Source organism: Capra hircus, chromosome 4, assembly GCF_001704415.2.
Source record: "Capra hircus breed San Clemente chromosome 4, ASM170441v1, whole genome shotgun sequence".
In the NCBI taxonomy this organism is placed as follows: Eukaryota; Metazoa; Chordata; class Mammalia; order Artiodactyla; family Bovidae; genus Capra; species Capra hircus.
The window spans coordinates 41,109,916-41,129,285 of NC_030811.1; the positions used below are offsets into that span (position 1 = coordinate 41,109,916).

Here is a 19,370-nt window from a genome sequence, read left to right on the forward strand (position 1 = left end):
TCTGGCCAAGAGATAAAATTAAGAAAAATGCCCACATTACAACTGGCATGCCTCCCAGGTACCCCTCCTCACACACCACTCGGAGAGTGTATTGCCTCATTCTCCATCTTAGGGATGAAGAGTCTGGGTCTCAGACTAAGCTTGTGTGTGTGTGTGTAAGTCAGGGGGGGTGGTCTGAGTAAATGCAGGTTCTGGATTTTCCCAAAGAGAGCCCCTTTTCCATTCAACTATGAATTAAATAAATCGCCTAGGAAACATTTCAGTACAAAGAGTTTTTTTTATTGACATTGTAAGAAACATTGTTCCTTTTCTTTGTTATAAAAAGACTAAGTGGTTGTGAAAGCGGAAGAAGAGTCCATCTGTTGGGGGGGCTGCAGCCCCGGGCTTGAGGTGGGCGTAGGGGGCATCGCACAGGCTGCAGGCTGATCCGAGGAAGGCCCGGGGCCGGCCACGTCCAAACACTATGCCTACAATACTTAAATGTATTTACATGTTTCTTTTAAAAAAAGGGTTACACATTTTATTTTTTAAAAAATCTAAAAAAGGTGAAAACAATGAACTTGTATTTTATCTTACACGTTTGTAGGATACACAACAGTAACTTGTCAGAAGAGAACATCCTCCTGTGCATTCAAAACAACATGGGAAGTCAGGTTACAAGACAGCTCAGACTCTGCTACAATTGGGTCCTCTTGGCCGGTGGCAAGCACACAGCCTCAAGCCCTGATTGGGCAACACCAACTGGTCCCTCGCTCTGACAACATTAACATAAAATAAGGCACATACATCGCAAGAATCAAAACTCTGTGGCTCAAGAGTGTGAGCCAATGTGTGAAGAGCAGGGGCGGTCTGATCAGTTCTTTAGAGAAAAAAATAAAATGGATTGACAAGGAAAGACACGTTTATCACAGGTGCTAAACAGAAGTACCATGCATGAGCCTGCATTAAAAAGCCGGCTATGACCCTAGTGAGTTGGTGTTATCTCCCCAAGTGCCAGGGACAAGAGAAGAGGAGGGAAGACTGGAGACTGGGGATGGGTCCCATCACAGGAGATTCTAAGTGTACAGAAATCCACGTCCAGACAGAACACTTGGAAGTGGCCCCAAAAGATCTTCTTCACTGACTATCGCAACAGTCCATCACATTCAGAAGGACACTTTCCTCTCCCACCACCCCTCTCCTCCATTCTTCTGAGATTTTTATACTGAGAGAAACCAAATACTGAGCTGAAAGGTGAGTGAGTCTTCTGCAAATCTGAAGGCCAGAACAAGGAAAACAAAGTATGGCAAGAAAAAGATAGGGGACAACCAGGAGAATTGCCAGAAAGCAAAGGAAAAAACAAGGGCGCAAGGTGACAACCATGCTCATCTCAGTCTCCATCCATCCTTCCACGCACAGCAAAGGTGATTTGGGAAATATGGTAACTGAGAAATGCAGGGCACATCCAAGGACTCTAGTGGGGAAGTGCAAGAGGAGGAAGACAGGAATGGGGTTAAGCCACAAGAGCAGGCGAGCTCAGACCAGGACCTTGGGACTTTGAGTTCACCTAGATACGAGATTCAGGGAACTGGACTGCCAATTTTGTGACCAGATCATGACCCGTTTAAAGAATACAGAAAAGGCCTCGATTTTTCCACTGAAGAGTGATAGAGACTCAACTCTGCTAGCTCAGATCACTACTTGTCTTTTGATTTGGGGCTCTGTTCCAAAGTGGATGCTTCCTTTGATTTAAAAGAAGGTGCTGCACATGGGGAACAGCAGGAGGACCTCAATACCCCTCTGCTTTCATCTAGTTGAAAGCAAACCCAACTGTCTCAGCTGAAGTCCCAAAAGTCTAAAATTCAGAGGGGAATTTTACCCCACGTGAGATTCTTGGTCCAAATAAGAGAACATAAACCTGAGAAAAATGAGCTGGTCCTAATATCCTATTATCTCACACTTTTACTTGATTTTTGTCTACTACTAATTTAAATGGCAGAAAGGGGAAAAAACACATAACGGACTCATGAATCACTTTGGATAAATGACGACTGAGCGACTGAACTGAACTGAACTGAACTCCAAGATCAATGGGACAGAATACAGCATGTCGACTGAGGTGCTGATGTTGTATTTTACTAGTTTACATATTTTTTAAAAGTAAAACGCTGGGTAGTCCACATACCCTATGCACACATGGTATGTCTTTTATGTGTAGCAACGGGGAGTAGCTGCACTTTTTAAGTCTTTAAACCTTTTCATCTGAAAGTCTAGCTTAAGTCCACATTAAGGACAAACTGCATAGAAGACTTAACTTCTTAAATGGGTGCATAATGTAATGGAGTGTTAAGAATGTATCCACACAGCTATGAAACTGTGCCCTTAGTGTTTTTAAATACTGAAAATGTTTGAAGCAATTTATTCCAAATATCTTGGTCTGTGAGCTTTTCTTTTACAAACAAATTTCATGAGTCCCCTAAAATAGGGCACTTAGAATAGAAATACTCTTTTGCTATAGTGGAATTGATATACTGTTGATAACATGGCCAGCTGTGGGATTAAGTACCTATATACTCAAAACTAGATATAATCAATTCTCAGTTATTCTGTTATCTATGAAAATGGGGCGAGTGATGGAATTAATCAACAAATATGCCAACCCACAAATATTTCCCAAATTCTATGCAATAGCTTTAATCTATAACATATCTACCTTCTTACCAGAACAGATGAAAGTAATAGTGTGTCTGGGTGTCACCCAACACCCCTCCCTGTCTCTCCGTGGAATAGCGCTGAACACTCGTGGACAGACAGAGAGTGGAGGCAGGGTCCATAACTGAGAACTGACCTACAGACGTGCCCACCTTCCTGTCCAGCACATGTATGGACAGGAAGAAGTTTAAACCCCAACTGTGGGCAAACAATTTCCTGCACAGGAGCCCTGAATTTCCACTTGTGTGTATCTGTCTGAAGCATGCCCCAAACTGAACGGGGGTTGGGAGCTTCTCAAAAGCCTGTCACCTCTGCTACAGTACACCCACAAGAGATTCCCAAATTCACTCTCCAACTTCCGACTCCTGAGCCCAGCGTGGGAATTCAAAAACAAAAGAAAACACAGAAACGAACACTGAGCATACGAAAAGGAAAATGGAAAAACGCTGGACGTGTAACCCCTTAGTCACAAGCACACCAGCTTCCTCGTTGCTTGGAATAACGGAGAGACACGCCAAACCCTTCCACTTACCCTCTGAAAAGAAAAGACTGCGCGCATCACCATTTACACCGGGTCACTAAAAAAAGACGGGGGAGGGAGGAACAGGCTGATAGTTTTCTTTTCTTTTTTTAAAGAGGATGTTTTGAGTGTAACAATACTGATTCAAAACTGAAATGGAAGACAGTTTCTCCCTAGAATACTTTAGGGCTTTTCAGAGTCCTTTTCCATAAAAGGAATATACTTGAAACACATCCCAGTTAGGTGAGATGAGATCGCTAAAATACATACAGAACTAAAAAAAACTCAGCCAAACAAAAATGGGTCAATTTAATCTTTTAAACTCCTCAAGTTTCAGGTCTCTTGGCAGTTGTTTTTTTCCCCTAATGCTTACTGCATAACCGCAAGGAATTTGCTTTCTTCCGCGAGGGAGGTCAGCAGAGAGCTCATGTCCCCGATTGCCATGTTGGTGGTGCTCAAAGACAGAGGCGGGAACGGGAGGGCGGCCCGCGGCGTGGTGAGTCGCGAGGAGCTATGAGAAAGGTTCTGAACGATGCTGGGGCTCAGGGCTCCCGACATCAGGCTGGCGTGGTCCCCGTCGTCTATGATAGCGTCGAAATCAATCTGCACCCCTTCCAGGTCATGGCTGTCGAGGCTGTCAACTGTGCTTGTCACCTGGTTAGCACCTGGGGAGAGTAATTCAGAGTTTTCGGCGCCGGCCCCCTGGAGCAGGCAGTTGGCTTCTGACATGGAGAAGGAACCAGTTTTCACGTCTTGCTGACCGAAGCCAACGGTGTGGTCATAGAACTGACCAGAGTAACTCTGCACATTCGAACAGAGCTGATGGGGCTGTCCTGGCATCTCCATCTTGATGCCATTCACCCTGCAGGTCTGACTCGGGTCACTGAACTGTCCTGGCTGCAGAGCGAGACCACCCCTCGGCCCAGCCTGGCGCCGGCCACCCCCGTAGCCAGCACATGGCTGGTAGCCCCTGACAGCTGCCACACTTGGCGGCTGCACGCTGATGCTGGGAGGCCCGGGCAGGCTGCTCTCCGACCCTTGATAGATGTGTGAGGTAGCACTAGCCTGCCCCAGCAGGTTCTGCCCAGAGCGGCCTGCCCCCTGTGGGTGTGTGCTGTCACCGAGCAGCTGCTGAGCCAGGTACCCCTGCCCCGTGGGGTCTGGGGTGGGCATGCCATTCACCGTGCTGCGGGTTGACTCATTCGGCGCCACCGACAGGCCGAAATCCAGATGGCTCCCGCTCCCTTGCATGGTGATGTTTTTCAGCTTTACTGCCTGGATCCCAGGGCCACAGGCCCCATCGAGTAAGCTGGGGGCACCAGGCTGCCTGTTGAGGCAGTTCCCATACTGCTGGGCCTTATAGGGTGGTTCGTGGAAGGTATTCCCGTTGGTGCCAGCTCCGCCACCGTGGCTCACTAAGTGTTCCAGGCCCCCGAAGGAGCTGGCATGCTCCCCAAGGGTCGGATACCCCCCAGCTGGGCCAGCCCCACTCCTCAAGGGATTCTGTGGGTGAACACCCATGTGGCTGTACGACCCGAAGGCCCGGGCCTGCTGCCCCATGGACCGCTGGCCGCATTTCAGCTTGGAGGAGGACAGGTCGGCGCTGCCGGAGCTGACTTCGTTCCACTGAATGGGCAGGTCGGATTTACTGGCATCGGGGCAGGGCTGCTCCAGGCTGCGGTACTGCTGGCTGCCGGTGTGGCTGGCGTGGCTGTCGGGCAGTCCCAGTGGGTCAAAGTCCCCGGGTACACTCCCCAAGCCGTGTGGCACTTTGCTGTCATCAGAGAAGGTGCCTGGGAAATGCTGCTCATACCCGGCTGGGTTCTGGGAATTTAAATACTGCACCACGTCATCGGGCAGGAGGTCCTCATCGTTCAGGCTCACGTCGGCATCCATGGTCAGGGACTCCAGGGTGACATTCTCAGTGATGCTCGGGGGACAGGGAGAGGAGTGGAAGTGGCGGGCCTGGCCACCATCGGGCCGCGTATAGTTCTGAAGCACGAGGTTGCGCTTTTCCAGGGATGGAGGCAACACCGGAGGGTTGAAGCTGTTAAGGCTGTTGAACCGCTGTACCCGGGGCAGAGAGAGGCTCTCCGAAACCGTCCTCACCGGGTCGCTGGCTCTTCTCACGCCGTTGCCCAGGGCATCCTGGGGCAGCAGCGGGCGCCGACCGTAACCGTGGGCCCCGCCGTCGCTGCATCTCCGAGGAGGATGCACGGGAGGCAGGGTCCCCGCCGGCTCCCTGCCGTCTCCCAGCAGGGCCATCCGGGTCTTGAGGCTCATCCTCTCCATGTTGGGCAGCGGCGTGGGCGGGGGGCCGCCCGTGGCGGCAGCGTACTTGGCTTTCAGGCGGTACTGCTGGGCGGGAGTGAGGCTGAGCAGGCTGGGCAGACCGTCGCCCTGGCTGGCCTCGCTGGACCTGCGAGAGGCGTCGGTGGAGATAGGGTCGTAAGAGTCGGCCACGCTCACGTTCTGGGGTCGCCCCTCGGCCTGGGACGCCTCGCTGGACCGGCGGCTGGAGAAGCAGGGCGAGATGCCAGAGGAGCGGCGGCTGCTCAGGTAGGCGGAGCTGACGGTGCTGGTGCTGCTGTCCCTCCGGTTGAGCATGTTCAACATGGTGATATCCACCCCAGACAGGTCGCTTCTGTTCGGGAGAAGGGGCATGGGCCCGCCCAGACTGCAGCTGGTACCGGGCTGCGTGCCTGCAGAGACAGCGTGGGAGACACGGGTTCACCTCGGGATGACAACACAGGTTCTGGGGCCAGAAACCAAACCAAACCAAACCAATCTATGACCGGTCTGGTCACGGTGACCCACCCCTGCCCTGCAATGCTGAAGGGCCAGTGACGAAATAAGGGGGTGGGCGAGCAGGTGGCAGGCTGCAGTGGTGGATTCCCTGGCTTAAACAAAGCAGTAACAACTCCCTGGATGAGTTAAGCGCCTTCACGGGTGTAGTGCAAGGGCAAAGTGAAGAACCACAGGGTGTACATACAGTGCTCAAGTTACAGGAAGCCCAAGGGCAGAAGGCATTCTGAGGGTCTCACACCCATTCTCAGGGCTTCCTCCCACCTCCTATGCAGGTGTAAGGCACCTGAGTTGGTGGGGTGGGGGAGTTCACACCTGGGCTCTGCTCCAGGTACTGAGTGTAATCTCAAAAAGGCAAACCGCCTAGGGGCCAACAGTGGCAGAAGTGGCTTCCCTTTCTCTGAATTGTGCCCACATTGGTCAAAGTGACTGGTTACCCACTGGCTGTAGACTGGAAATCAGAGGCAGGGGCTAACTCTGGATGCCTCTGCAGCTAAGATTTCCTTACTCTGATCTAATAGTGATGATTTCACCATCAGAATATGAGTCACACGCAGTTTTACTTTTCATTCCAGTATTATCCTCTTACTGTCTGCTTTTACTGGGTTGGCCAAAAAAGTTCATTGGTTTTTTTCCCCCTATATTATCTTACAGAAAAACTTGAATGAACTTTTTGGCTAACCCAATAAAATATGGGTTCTCTAGAAAGGTAACACTAATATGCATAGTTGCAGCATTATTTTAGGGCTGGTGGGGAAACAAGCAAACAGAAAACCCAAGGACCTGGGTCCACACAGTGCTCTGGCTGCCTCTGCAAGAACAGAAAACCCTGAGCAGACACGAGGTCTGGCTGGCACTCACCGTTTCCTATGAGAGGAGAGACTGCAGGGGCTTTAGGGGGTAGAATGGGGTTCAGTCGTGGAAGCATTCCATTCACTTGTTTGAGCCTTTCTAGTTTGACATGCTCCATCCATTTGGTCCCTGCTGGGTTCCTCCGGGCTTGCAAAGCAAGGGCTGTGGTTGCAGTGGAAATGGTCGAGTCCATGACTGGGGTTTCATCGATGGCACTGAGGTCGCCCACACCACCTCCATCAGTCAGAGGAAGCTCGAGCCCACTGTTGGAATAGTTGCTGATGGGGGACTGTTGGCTGCTGCATGAAGACTGACCACCAGGGCTTGGCTGAGATGTCTGTGGGGTCAAGAAGAAAAGGAAATAAATGTTACCTAGATGATCAAGGCCAGGGAGCAGACAATGAGCAATCCCGCAGATCAAGTCCTGCGGGATTCTCAGTGGGAGAAGAACTATTTTCTAGTGAATGAAGGTGGCCTCCCCTGAGCTCAGTGATGATGGATGGGCCAGCAGGCAGATGTACCGTGGAGGGCAATGGACAGCAGGGGGAGCCAGGTGTGATGCAGCAGCCATGGAATCCCTCCCCTGATGCCAACTCTCTGTCAAATTTCCTCAGTTCCCACCCCACCTCCATGACTTGAGCCTTTGGGCAAATTACTTAGCCACTCTAAACCTCAGTTTCCTTATCCAGAAAGTGGGGACAATTTATTTATCCGAAGGATTGTTGCGGAAATTAGGAGTGAAGCCCTGAAAACACACAAAGTTCAAAAAGACCTGGATAATAGGTAGTAATTAATTGGCTTGGAGAGTATTAATGGTTATTAGTATAAATGCTTCAGTCCTCAGGATATATATGCCAGGAACACATGTTACCTCCCCTCCAACCAGCCCCTCTTTACGGTTCAGGGTTGGTTCCCCAAGCTCTATAATCTCTGTCCATTCCTTCTACATTTTCTTCCTCTGTAAAACTCCAAGTAGGGAGATATATGTAAAAGCAGTTTTAGGAAGGAAGACTTCAGTCACTTAGTTTCTGCCGTAGACAGAAAGGAGTCTCTGGGGGAAGTCACAGGCGTCTTCCAGTCCCCAGTGTGCACCTGGCCTTGCACTAGGAGAATCAAGCCAGGTTTCCCTAACCCCAACCAAGTGGACTTGGCAAGCCAATTCTGCAACTCTTGGGAACTTAATCTAGTCCACTAGGTTCTCAGGGAAAGACCCCTCCTCCAGGGGCCCCTGACCATGGGGACAGCTCATTATGTCTACATTTGGGAGCACTCTGGCTTGCATTGAGCGGTCTGCACAACCTGGACCTGGCCCATCTGAAATTCCAGTGCTGCCCCGGTGGACAAAGAGTTACATCCTTCTCGTAGAGATAAGAAAAGTGATGTTCAGAGAAGTTCAGTGACTGCCCAAAGTTACAGAGCGAACAGTGTGATGACCTAGACTCCTGGCCTGGCCTCACTTCTGTTCCTCTGTAGCACTCTCTCTGGTGTTACCTAGCAACTAGAGTCTGACAGCAGCCCATGAGCAAGGAGAGATAACTACACACACTCTGGTACACATGGCTATGGTCTCAGGTGGAACCACAGTGCTGTCAGAAGGGGCTCTGGACATGGGTCATTTCCGTGGAACCTGTCACACTTTTCCTGAGACCACAGTACACACACCCAAGGAAATGAACACTTTCTAAGTGAGCACCACATGGTACACTAAGTGTGTCCTGGGCAACCAAGCAGAGAAAAATAAGATGCACAAATGTGATCATGAATGCATGAAGCCTGGCTTATTTTTGCTTCTGCAGAGCACCGAAGGGACCACCTGCTCCTTTGCAGAGAACTTAGATCATCCAGGGCTTTGAATGACTTTTCCTCTTGGATTGTCAAATCAGTATGTGTGTGTGTGAATCTGTGTGTATGTACACACACTTCCCTGCGGAAGAGTGCAGACTCACGTTTCCACAGGGCCTGGAAGAAGGCTCTCATGCGTCTACAATTAGAAAATCATTAAAGGACCCCGACAGTTCAATACAGGTTAGATTGCCAACAAGTACATCCAGCTCTTGCTCTAAGAAGGTGGTGCACGTCTGGTCCAAGAATAAATTTACACTAGTCAACATGACAGTTAAATGGTCTTTGAGAACATCTGCTTGGTCGGCCTCAGTGTGATTTATTATGGAATCCTAGACAAATAGAACGATGAATTTCAACATCTAACTCCACATTTTCACATGCTGAATGTTCGAAACACATTGCTTCTATGTTGGAGACATATCTGGGCAATGTTCACTACCAAAGATATCACAAAGGACAAAGACTGAAGAAAATGAAATAAATAAAAAGCTATATGTTAAAATGAAAACAAAACAAAGAGAGCAGAGAAGCCAAAATTCCCTCACCTTATTACCCACTGTCCTTAGGAAGTGAGAACAAGACATTTAGGAGCATTACACAGAAGAGATGTTGGAGTAATCAGAAAAAAAGAAGAAAGAATTTAATTTATAGCGTGATGAACAAATCAAAGACAAGTTTTTAAAGAAAGACTATTAGAAATGTATATCTCACATGCTTCAATAACTACGTCTACGGAGATACCTACTCATTTACATGTCTGAGCACATATACATAAAAAAGTCTCCTGTGGAAATTTGATTAATTTATTAACCTCACTGAGCCTCTGTTTCCACACCTGTAAAATATGGGGCCTAGTCTCAATATCCTGAAATCTCTTTCCAGCAGTTTGTTTCTATATCAATATATCTATATCTCATAAAATATTTCACATCTTGGAGCATCTCAGATGTCACTGAGCAAAATCGCTGTATGTTTTTATTTCTACCAATTTTCTTTTTAAATAATGAGTGTTTGGAGAAGTGATAACTTTTCTTTCTTTCCTTCTTTTTTGCTAAGGATGTACATAAAAGGTACCAGGGACTCTGAGTTCACAGGATGTCCTAAAAATATAAATCATTGTCTTTCAATGACATTATCTAGGAGACAACAGATTCACTTTCTTTGTTTCAGTAAACACTAAGGATAAATGGTTAAATCTTTTGCACAATTTTTATACAGGTGGACTTTATTTTAGGAAACTGATAAATACTCCTCCCTTAAAAGTATATAAAACACAGTTTATGAACTGATTAATTTAAATGTATAGGGATCAGTTATAACACATATATAAACTTCTTAGTAAGGTGTTTTTTAAAAGCAAAGTACAGCTATCCACAGGGAAATAATGATAAGATAGCTTATTTGCACGATTTTTGGCTAGACCTAATGTCACTTGCTAAGACTCTTAAGAGTTTAAAGACAAACTCAGTTAGTCACTAAAATGCAATTAAGTCATATGCGTATTAGTTCCTGCCCATACATACTGGCTACACATGATATCACTCAGGAATTCACAGGATGTCCATCCAATTCCTGCACTTTTCTAATTTTATGCAAATGATTCCTTACACCGAGTAGAAATCTGCCTGCCTGATCGTTCCCATGCATGTGGAAGTCTAAGCATGTGACTTATCTAGTACCTTTCACATCCAAAGAGTGGACAGACTAGAACCCAAAACACAGAGCTGACTCCATTATACATATGCCAAATACAGACGAACTAAATCTCCTCTGATTGCTACTCTTTTCATTTTGTCTTTGGGAAAATTTTAGCTGTTTTATTCTGGTCCATGCATAAGGCAAAAATCACCAAGTAAAGTCTGAAAGAAGCCACAACAATAGCTTAATCCATGTGTCCTATTTGCATCAAACTGTAAGATTTTTGTCGATGACATTTTTCAAATCCCTCCCTTGCTTTCTACCTCCTTGTTTCAGGAATCATTTTAGATATGGTCTCAAGTCTATCAACTAATCTCTAGATTGGCACAGGAGTTGTCTTTTCTAAAAATTCAGAAAAAAAATTAAAAATCCCTTTATATCTTCCCCTTGTTTTACTCTGGCACATTCCCCTGGGGCCCCATGACTCGTGTTTGGCTGTGCCGGGTCCTGGGCCCCTGCACACACTCTTTCCCCACTCTGAGTGTTGCACTTGGCGGCCACTTGCCCTCTGCCCCTCCCATGGCATTGCCAAGTGCACCCTGTTAGCTCCGCTCTGAATGCTCGCACCCAGACTTGTCTTAGAGCCCTATTACCCAAGCTTTCTTGGTCTGCCTATCCCACTGGACTGCAGACCCCTAAAGAACAGGGACCATGGCTTATTTCAGGTGGTGCTAGTAGTAAAGTAACCGCCTACCAGTGCAGAAGACATAAGAGACACGGGTTTGATCCCTGAGTCCGGAAGATCCCTTGGAGAAGGGCATGGCAACCCACTCCAGTATTCTTGCCTGGAGAATCCCATGGACAGAGGAGCCTGGTGGGCTGCAGTCCACAGGGCCACATAGAGTGGGACACAACTGATGCAACTCAGCACTTGTGCATGGCTTATTTCTCTTGGGGTCGCCAAGGCACAGAAGTCAGAAAACATGTTTACAGAAGGACCCAATGAATAATTCTCTATGTTAGAGGCCTCCTGAAAACATGGATAGTGGTGTGTGTCTACCTGCCACAACTTCCAGATCGATTTAAAAAAAGCAGTTAGGAAACCTCAAACCTCTTTTCTGAGCTGGGGTAAGCAATTGAGATCCATGAGCTCTGATCTCCTTAAATCAAACAGTGGGTTCCAGTGAGGACCGGGGTGATGCGGTCCTCCCTTAACTCAGCACCCTACCTGGCCCCTTTAGAGACCTGGGACAATCAGAAGGAAAGCGAATGACATACCATGGGCTTCTCCGCCTTGACCGTTTTCACTTGGAGGCATTCTTCCCGCTTTGAGGTAGTGTTGCTGAGGTCCTTCTGCTCCCCGAGGGCTCCCTGAGTCTGCCGGCCAGGTGACCTAGACTGTGAGTGGCCGCCGGAATCTCGCGGGGGCGGGGGCCGGGGATGCACGTCCCCTCGCTGCTTCTTGGTGACATGAGCCTCTGGGCCGTGCACAGTCTTCACGTGTTTCCGGAGGGAGCTGGGGTCTGTGTAGCGCTTGGTGCAGCCGGGGATTTTGCACACATATGGTTTCTGTCAAATGCCCCAACAATGAAAGAATAGATCGTTATCAAAGTGATTATCCGGCCCAACAGTCTCTTGTGGTTCTTCATTATATTTTTAATTCTTTCAAAGCATGATCACAAGGTTTTGAGGTATTCAAAGCCCTCTAAATGGTGCAGTGGTTTAATAAAGACTATTTGGACACAGTTTGGGGTCCATGGAATCTAGCTTGAACACATTACTATTTTAGAGAGTGCTCAGGGAGAGATTGGGAATCCTATGTCACACAGTGATAAAGAATCCACCTACTAATACAGGTGATACAAGAGACATGGATTTGATCCCTGGGTCAGGAAGATCCCCTGGAGTAGGAAATGGCAACCCACTCCAGCATTCTTGCCTGGAAAATTCCATGGACAGAGGAGCCTGATGGGCTGCAATCCATGGGGTTGCAAAGAATAGTACACAACTGAGTGTGTGTGTGCACGTGCACACACACATACACACACAGGGAGAGCTTAGAACATGTGAATTGTGTTTGTGCTCCTGGAAAAACTTATTCTGTGAGTAGGAAGAAGTGTCATGGGGTCACATGGTGTCCAGGATAATATGATGATGGTGGTGATGCTGATGGTGATGATAAAAGAAGAAGGCTTAAAAGACACCCATCCTTTCATGAGAAGAATGCTACCCATCTTTGGGGGGAGCTTGTGTGAAGACATTTTTTACGAAGTCCTGTTTCCCAGACCTAAAATCACTCTTCCACCTTTTAAAATGTGCTCTTTACACATCGACATAGTAGAAAATAATAATGACAATAATAATTGCCTGGAACTTCCCTGGTGGCCCAGTGGCTAAGACTCTGTGCTCCCAGCGCAGGGGGCTCTAGCTAGAGCCACATGTCTGATCAGGGAACTAGAGCCCATATGCCACAACAAAGATGGAAGATCCTGCACGCTGCAACCAAGACCTGGGCAGACAAATGAATCATAAATGAATGAATATGTTTAAAATCGCTGTAGCCTCTCCTAGGTTAGATGTCACTAAAATATGACCCTTTGGGTTGTATTACAGCTGTGTGGGGGTGTTCAGGGCTCAGAATATCCAGAACCTTTCTGGTCTTCAAAGTCCTAAGCCCTGTTGGAGTATCCGCAAATGTTCACCCATAAGCCGATGAGGGCTGGTAGATGTCATTCTGGAGATAGTATTTCTGGTTGAGGCTCTGCTCCTGAGTGCTAAGGTCTAGAAATCACTTCATGCTAATTTCATTTTCTGTGTGGGTCAGTAGTCAAACCCATAGTCATCAAAAATGATACGGACCCTTGTAGTTGAATATTTACTCACATCACAGAACTGCTAGCATTATATTCATAACCAACATCAGAATTGTGATTCTGTTTACTTCATTTGAAATATAATATATTCACGGATGCTTATATGAGTCTATATGTACATCTGTATGTATCAGGAGGTGAGCTATTAGATAAACAATATTCATGAAAGACATGATTAATATAATGTATCCATTGGATTAGAAAAGAGTCCCTGTCTTATAGAATGATGCTTTTCCACTAAAAGCCCAAGAACAGACTGAGTGCTGCCTAAAATTATGGCATGCCCTAATGGAGTGAGGTAAAGATTCCAGAATGCTGAGAGACCTCACCTCCAAATTTGAGATAATTTGGGGTTGAATTGATTCCCATTAACTACAAATTACTTCTCTTCAGGAGCTTGTGTGATTTGCAGCATATATATGTATAATGAAATGAGCGCATCAAATTCTATGCATTAGGGACAGAAGAATGGCTCTGACGATTAGTGCTATTACTGTATAGTGTCTGACCCTGGCCCGCTGCTGGCTCAGTGCACTGCTATGACAGGCAGACAGCAATGTCTGGGGCGGGGAGAAGGAGCACAAAGCCAGGCCAGCACTCCAGGTCTGAAGCACTATTCTTCCCATAGATGTCTGCATGTGTGTATCATGGGTTAATCTGGAAATGAGGACACAGCTAGGGATGGAATGAATCTACTAATATTCATCAGCTCCTGCATTTCCAAGACCAACAAGAACATGTGTGCCCACGTGCCCTTGTATGTGCACATAAACAATAGCCACCTACAAAAATCTCCAAGCACACAAGGTCAGAAAACAACACTTCACAACAAACACTAACTACATGATGTAGATTGGACCCCAGATTCTGTTCTGATTAATGACTGAAATGCAATCTAAGTGTAGGTAAAGATAAATGTTGTCAGGGTTCTAATTTACCCATGTTTCCTGTCCTGGAGATTTAAATTTTGCCACCATGATTGCCTTTTTGACTCCCTGAACTGAAAGATACTTTGTGAACACTTTCATTCTACTTGACTTTGTAGAATTTATCCAAATAAAATTATAGATAAACATTTAATGATCCCTACCAGATACAAGACTCTGTGAGCACAGTTTTGTAAATGACAGGATTAAATCTCAAAGAATGGAAAATTTGAAAAGTGTGGATGCTAAGAAGGATATGGACAGAGGGGAGCCATTCTTTCATTGGGAAGATGGTGGAAGGCATCAATCATCAAATTTCTGTATCTGAGTATAATGCCCAGCTCATGGGGTCAGGGTATGAACTAAATCTGACCATGTATACATAGTACTTACCATGATGTGATATGAGACACATAATAAGTGCTCGATAAACAGAGCTTTGATTAAGAAAAGGTGTTGTAGCTGGATCCTGAAAGATGAACAAGATGCTGAAGGATAAAAATGAGGGCAAGAGAATACAAAAAAAAAAAAAAAGTATCCAGAGCAAAGGTCCAAAAGTAGGACCACTCCAGGCATGGGGGCATGCTGTCTGGAAGGTTGTGTTCATGTTCACCATGGTGAGAGGTCAAGGGATTGTGGAAAAGGAAGACTGGGGTTGAGCAGGTGAAAGTAGATATGGGGTTGGCCAAAAGGTTCACAAAGTATCTTACAGAAAAATATTTTCTTGGCCAATCCAATACAGGCATAAGACATCTAAACTTTTCCTAGGAAAGATGGAGCCTCTGGAACTTTCTGTATAGGGAGATACAACCAAATCAGAGCTCAAGGAAACTGGCTTCATCTGGTTTGGGGGTGGAACAGGAGCTCCATGTTCTGGAGTAGGGAGCCTGGTCAGAGGCCTCTGCGATGGTTCAGTGTCTCTACATGGGCAGAACAGTCACAGGGGTGACAGCTAGATTAGCTTCCCCGAATGGGAATTGCTTCCTGTTCTGTTCCACGCCATCTGCCTCATCCAGAATAGCAACCTGCTTGCCAGATAACCGTCTATCAATATTTGTTCAGAGAAAGGATGAAGATGCAAATAAGAGGACAGATAAATGAAAGAAGACATCTGGATTTGTCTATGGTTGATTGATGATACAAATCTGGATTTCCTGGACACACTTAATTTTGATGTATCTGAAACTGTCTATCATTCATAGGCAAAGCTGAGGGCTTTCTCTATTCATGGAACAGAGAAAAATGATTTACGTGATTGTGAATAAAATTTTACTTATGTGTTCATGGTCAATGTTAATCATTATTTTAGGTAAATCGCTCCATTTTGGTGAAAGATATTGTTGACCAAGATACATTTTAACCTCATGATGGATATTCAACTCTCATACAACACTGAATTTTCTAATGCACAGAAGAATTCAAGCTCCACTATAATGCATTTCATTAAAGCAAAGAGATGTGGGCACACATTTGAAGCTCATAAAAAGATAAAAACTCAGTAAGCATGTTTATATCTATTCATTGCTGAAGTTCTTTTTTTAAAAAAATTGCTGAAGTTCTAACATTCTCAGTGCCCAACTGGCTCCACAATAACAGGAGAGAATCTATAGGAATGTATGCCTTCTAAGAGTCTGGTCATAATCATACCTAAGTATATGAAATAGAAATAGATTAATTAAATTCTAGGTTAAGTTAATCAAATCCCTTGAAACATTTTAAATTGAGATATTTGGTTGGCCAAAAATGTGTATGGCAAGTCCATATGGAAAAACTCAAATGAACGTTTTGGCCAGCCCGACGCGATTCGCATGCTATCGAGAACTCCGCTTTACACGGCACAGCCCGACGTAATTCACATACTATCAATCAAGAACACCGTTTTACAGGGCACAGCCCGACGTAATTCGCATGCTATCGAGAACACCGTTTTACACGGCACAGCCCGACGTAATTCGTATGCTATCGAGAACACCGTTTTACACGGCACAGCCCGACATAATTCGCATGCTATGGAGAACACCGTTTTACACGGCACAGCCCGACGTAATTCACATATTATCAAGAACTCCGTTTTACACGGCACAGTCCAGGGGCATTTAGCACATTCACAATCCTGTGCAACCGTTACCACTATCATGTTCCAGAATATTTTTATCATCCCAAGAAGAAACCCTGTACCTATTTTCGGTCACCCCTATTCCTCCTCCCCTCAGCTTGTGGCAGCTACCATTCTTTCTGTCTCTATGGATCTGCCTATTTCAGATCCCCTAAAACTTTGTACAAAACAAGTACATTGGATTACAATGTGTGGCTCAGCTGGTAAAGAATCCACCTGTGATGCGGGAGACCTGGGTTCAATCCCTGGGTTGGGACGATCCCCTGGAGAAGGGAAGGGCTACCCACTCCAGTATTCTGGCCTGGAGAATTTCATGGACTGTATAGTCCATGGGGTCGCAAAGAGTCGGACACAACTGAGCGACTTTCACCTTCGCCACACATTGTAAAAGCATTTTTGACATAAAAAGAAAATGGAGATGCGGCATCTTGTCTAAAACATCTGCAAACAGTGGATCAATATTATAGATCCCAAAGGACTCAGGTTTCTTTATTCCACTAGGGTCTGTAAAGGTGAACTCGTGTGTGAGTTTATGTGCGCGAGTGCTTTTGTAGAGTGTGGCGAAACCCTTTGGAGATACTTTTCCTTCGTCAGTTCAGTTGGAAGGAAACTTGTGAGGGCCATCTCTGCCACCTTCAAGCCAGTGGCCAGTGAACGGAATGTTGCACTTCTACAAATTCCCTCTTCCAGCTCTTCTCTGGAAGATCATGAAGGGCCTGGCTGGCACCTTGTAGGGTCAGACAGAGAGTCACACCAAGGTCAAAATGCTCCCTCTCTCACACGATTTCAGTCAAACAGATGACCCACTCCGTGGGGCAGAACTACATCTCGTGAACAAACTCTGGTTAGCTAGCTTATTTCCACCACACATGTGGGAAGCCTTTGTGCTAATCTCTGAATTCATTCAAGAGAAGGTTTCACAGAGACAGGCAGAATTTGAGCTAGACCTTCAAGGAGAAGCTGGAGATCTGCAGGCAAAAGCGAGTTAAAATGTAAGCAAAGTGAATTAGAAACCATTTTCATTTACTCTTACACTTCTCTGAAATGTGTGGGGGATAAATACCTCGAACTAACAACACAACAGGAAACCCTTGAAGCTTTACTCAATATATTATCTTAAATAACTGACTAGAAACCATTCTGAGTTTCTGAGAATAAGCTTCCAAGACCCTTTGGAATTTAGACTGTCTGGAAATCCTATTTAGCCAAGTCAGGTTGCTCTGCAGAAGTCTTTTTTGATATAATGCATTTGAAGATACCACCTGGAGAAAGCAAATAAAAGTGGCTGTCTTAGCAGTAAGCTGTCAGCTGTCAACACCTCTCTTCTCGGTCTCTCCTTAGTGCTTACAGGGTCGTGGTCCTTCAAATGCATTCCTGCTATTCCAGGCAGAGCGAGTGGGTGGATTCCAAGTTAAATGCTCCTACTGTTTGACCAGTAGGTGGCAGTACTGAACAACAGGAAACTTGTTCCCCTTTCCTCAGCTTGTCTCTCCCATCCAAGACCAGGTTTCAGCCCTTCCTCTGAGGGCCCCCAAGCCTTCACCCGCAGCATTAACATCCACTCATGCTGGGAGTGGCCAGAGGAAACTACAGTGGAACAGGCTTGCGTCTCCCCAGAGGATTCCTTATTTCCGCCCCCTGAGCTCTGGACCCAACAGGCGTCTCCCAGAGGAGCCTTACCTCATTGGAATGTGTCCTGTTCTGGTGCTTGGCGCGATCGGAGGCATTAGAGAAAGCCTTGTTGCATCCTTCGTGCTCACAGACGTATGGTTTCTCTCCAGTGTGAGATCTCAAGTGTGTTTTCAAGTTTTCGAGTCTCGAGTAGGCCTTTGTGCAACCTTCAAACTGAGGACGACAGGTAAATCTGGATGACCCCACACAATGACAACTTCTGCCTCTCACTTGCTCCAAGTGAATGAAAGACAGATGTTTGGAGGGTCGGCAGCTTTTCAAAACCAAGGAACAAAAGTCCACTAAACTCTGCCTTTATTGGGATTCAGATGGTGGGCTCAGGGCAATTCTAGAGAAAGCATTTTCAGTGCTAGTAAAAATCCCGGGACTTTTTTTTTTTTTAATAGGCCACTCAATGTGGACAATGGGTTTCATTATCTGCTCAGGGATCTCCTTGAATTCCCACTGATTTCAGATTCAGCACAAAGTTCATTAATATGGTTTTGTGTCCCTACAAAGACACGGAATTTGATCCTGTTTGTAAAGGCCCTTTAACATGTAAAGTACCAAGGCTCAGTCCTGAGTGTGCCTGGCGGGCACCTTAGTGAAAGAAAGCTTAGCCTCCTACTTTTAGGTCTATACTGGGCCACAGTGACAGACTGGCGGGCTGGTGACAGAGGGGGGCGGGGTGGGGGGAGGGCTGAGGAAAAACTCTAAAGCCATACAGGTTATATTTTTGAAAGTCAGCTGAAGTTTTTCAAGTTGAAACTGGCCTTTCCCTGTGCCTTCCACGGCTCTCGTGTGACAGACCCTGGTGTGAGAGCAAGCCCAGTGGCCCCGTGGTCATTCCTGGTGCTAGATGGCCGGTCCCTGCTGCGACCTGCCCACCGGCTACTCTGCAGAGCTGGGCTGACTCAGTTGCTGTTAGCCAAGTGTTTCATTAAATAAAATTGAAAAAAATCAGCTCCTCTCCAAAGCACGTGGTCTTGAGGCCACCAGGCTGGACAGGGTGGGTCTAGGACACGTCCTTCCAGTATCTCTCAGAGCTCAGCTGTCAGCGCTCTTTCTCTAATTCTTCCCTCCCCTCCCCTCTCCCAGCCCCAGGAGTTTATCACACAGCGCTTCAACCCTCTTCTCCCACCACTCATCAGCTGGCACGGTTCTGGGTCTTGGAGCAGGAGGAAGGACCCCGGGTGCAAGATGCCCTCTCGGTGGGCATCCCGCCCCTCGCCCACCCCAGGACTCACAGTGCATTTGTGAGGCTTCTCCCCCGTGTGCCTGCGCATGTGGACCACCAGCATGTACTGGGCTTTGAAGGGTTTCTGCTCTCTCGAACAATCGAGCCACCGGCACACAAACTCCTTCTTCTCTCCATGGATGTGGTCATTATTTATATGCTGGGTTTGGGAAAAAAAAAAAATAGAGAAATCAAA

The 19,370-nt window shown here is 46.6% G+C and overlaps 1 protein-coding gene across 1 annotated transcript in view; it reads right to left on the bottom strand.

Moving 5' to 3' along the window:
* GLI3 (GLI family zinc finger 3) overlaps positions 258-19,370 on the bottom strand; it is a 314,645-nt gene continuing 295,532 nt past the window's right edge. The window contains exons 11-15 of the mRNA XM_018046999.1: positions 19,185-19,334; positions 17,947-18,111; positions 11,630-11,920; positions 6,878-7,205; positions 258-5,913 (exon numbers count right to left, since the gene is read on the bottom strand). Of these exons, the coding sequence (XP_017902488.1) occupies positions 3,581-5,913; positions 6,878-7,205; positions 11,630-11,920; positions 17,947-18,111; positions 19,185-19,334 (3,267 nt within the window). The 3' untranslated portion in view covers positions 258-3,580. The remainder of the gene's footprint in view (positions 5,914-6,877; positions 7,206-11,629; positions 11,921-17,946; positions 18,112-19,184; positions 19,335-19,370) is intronic.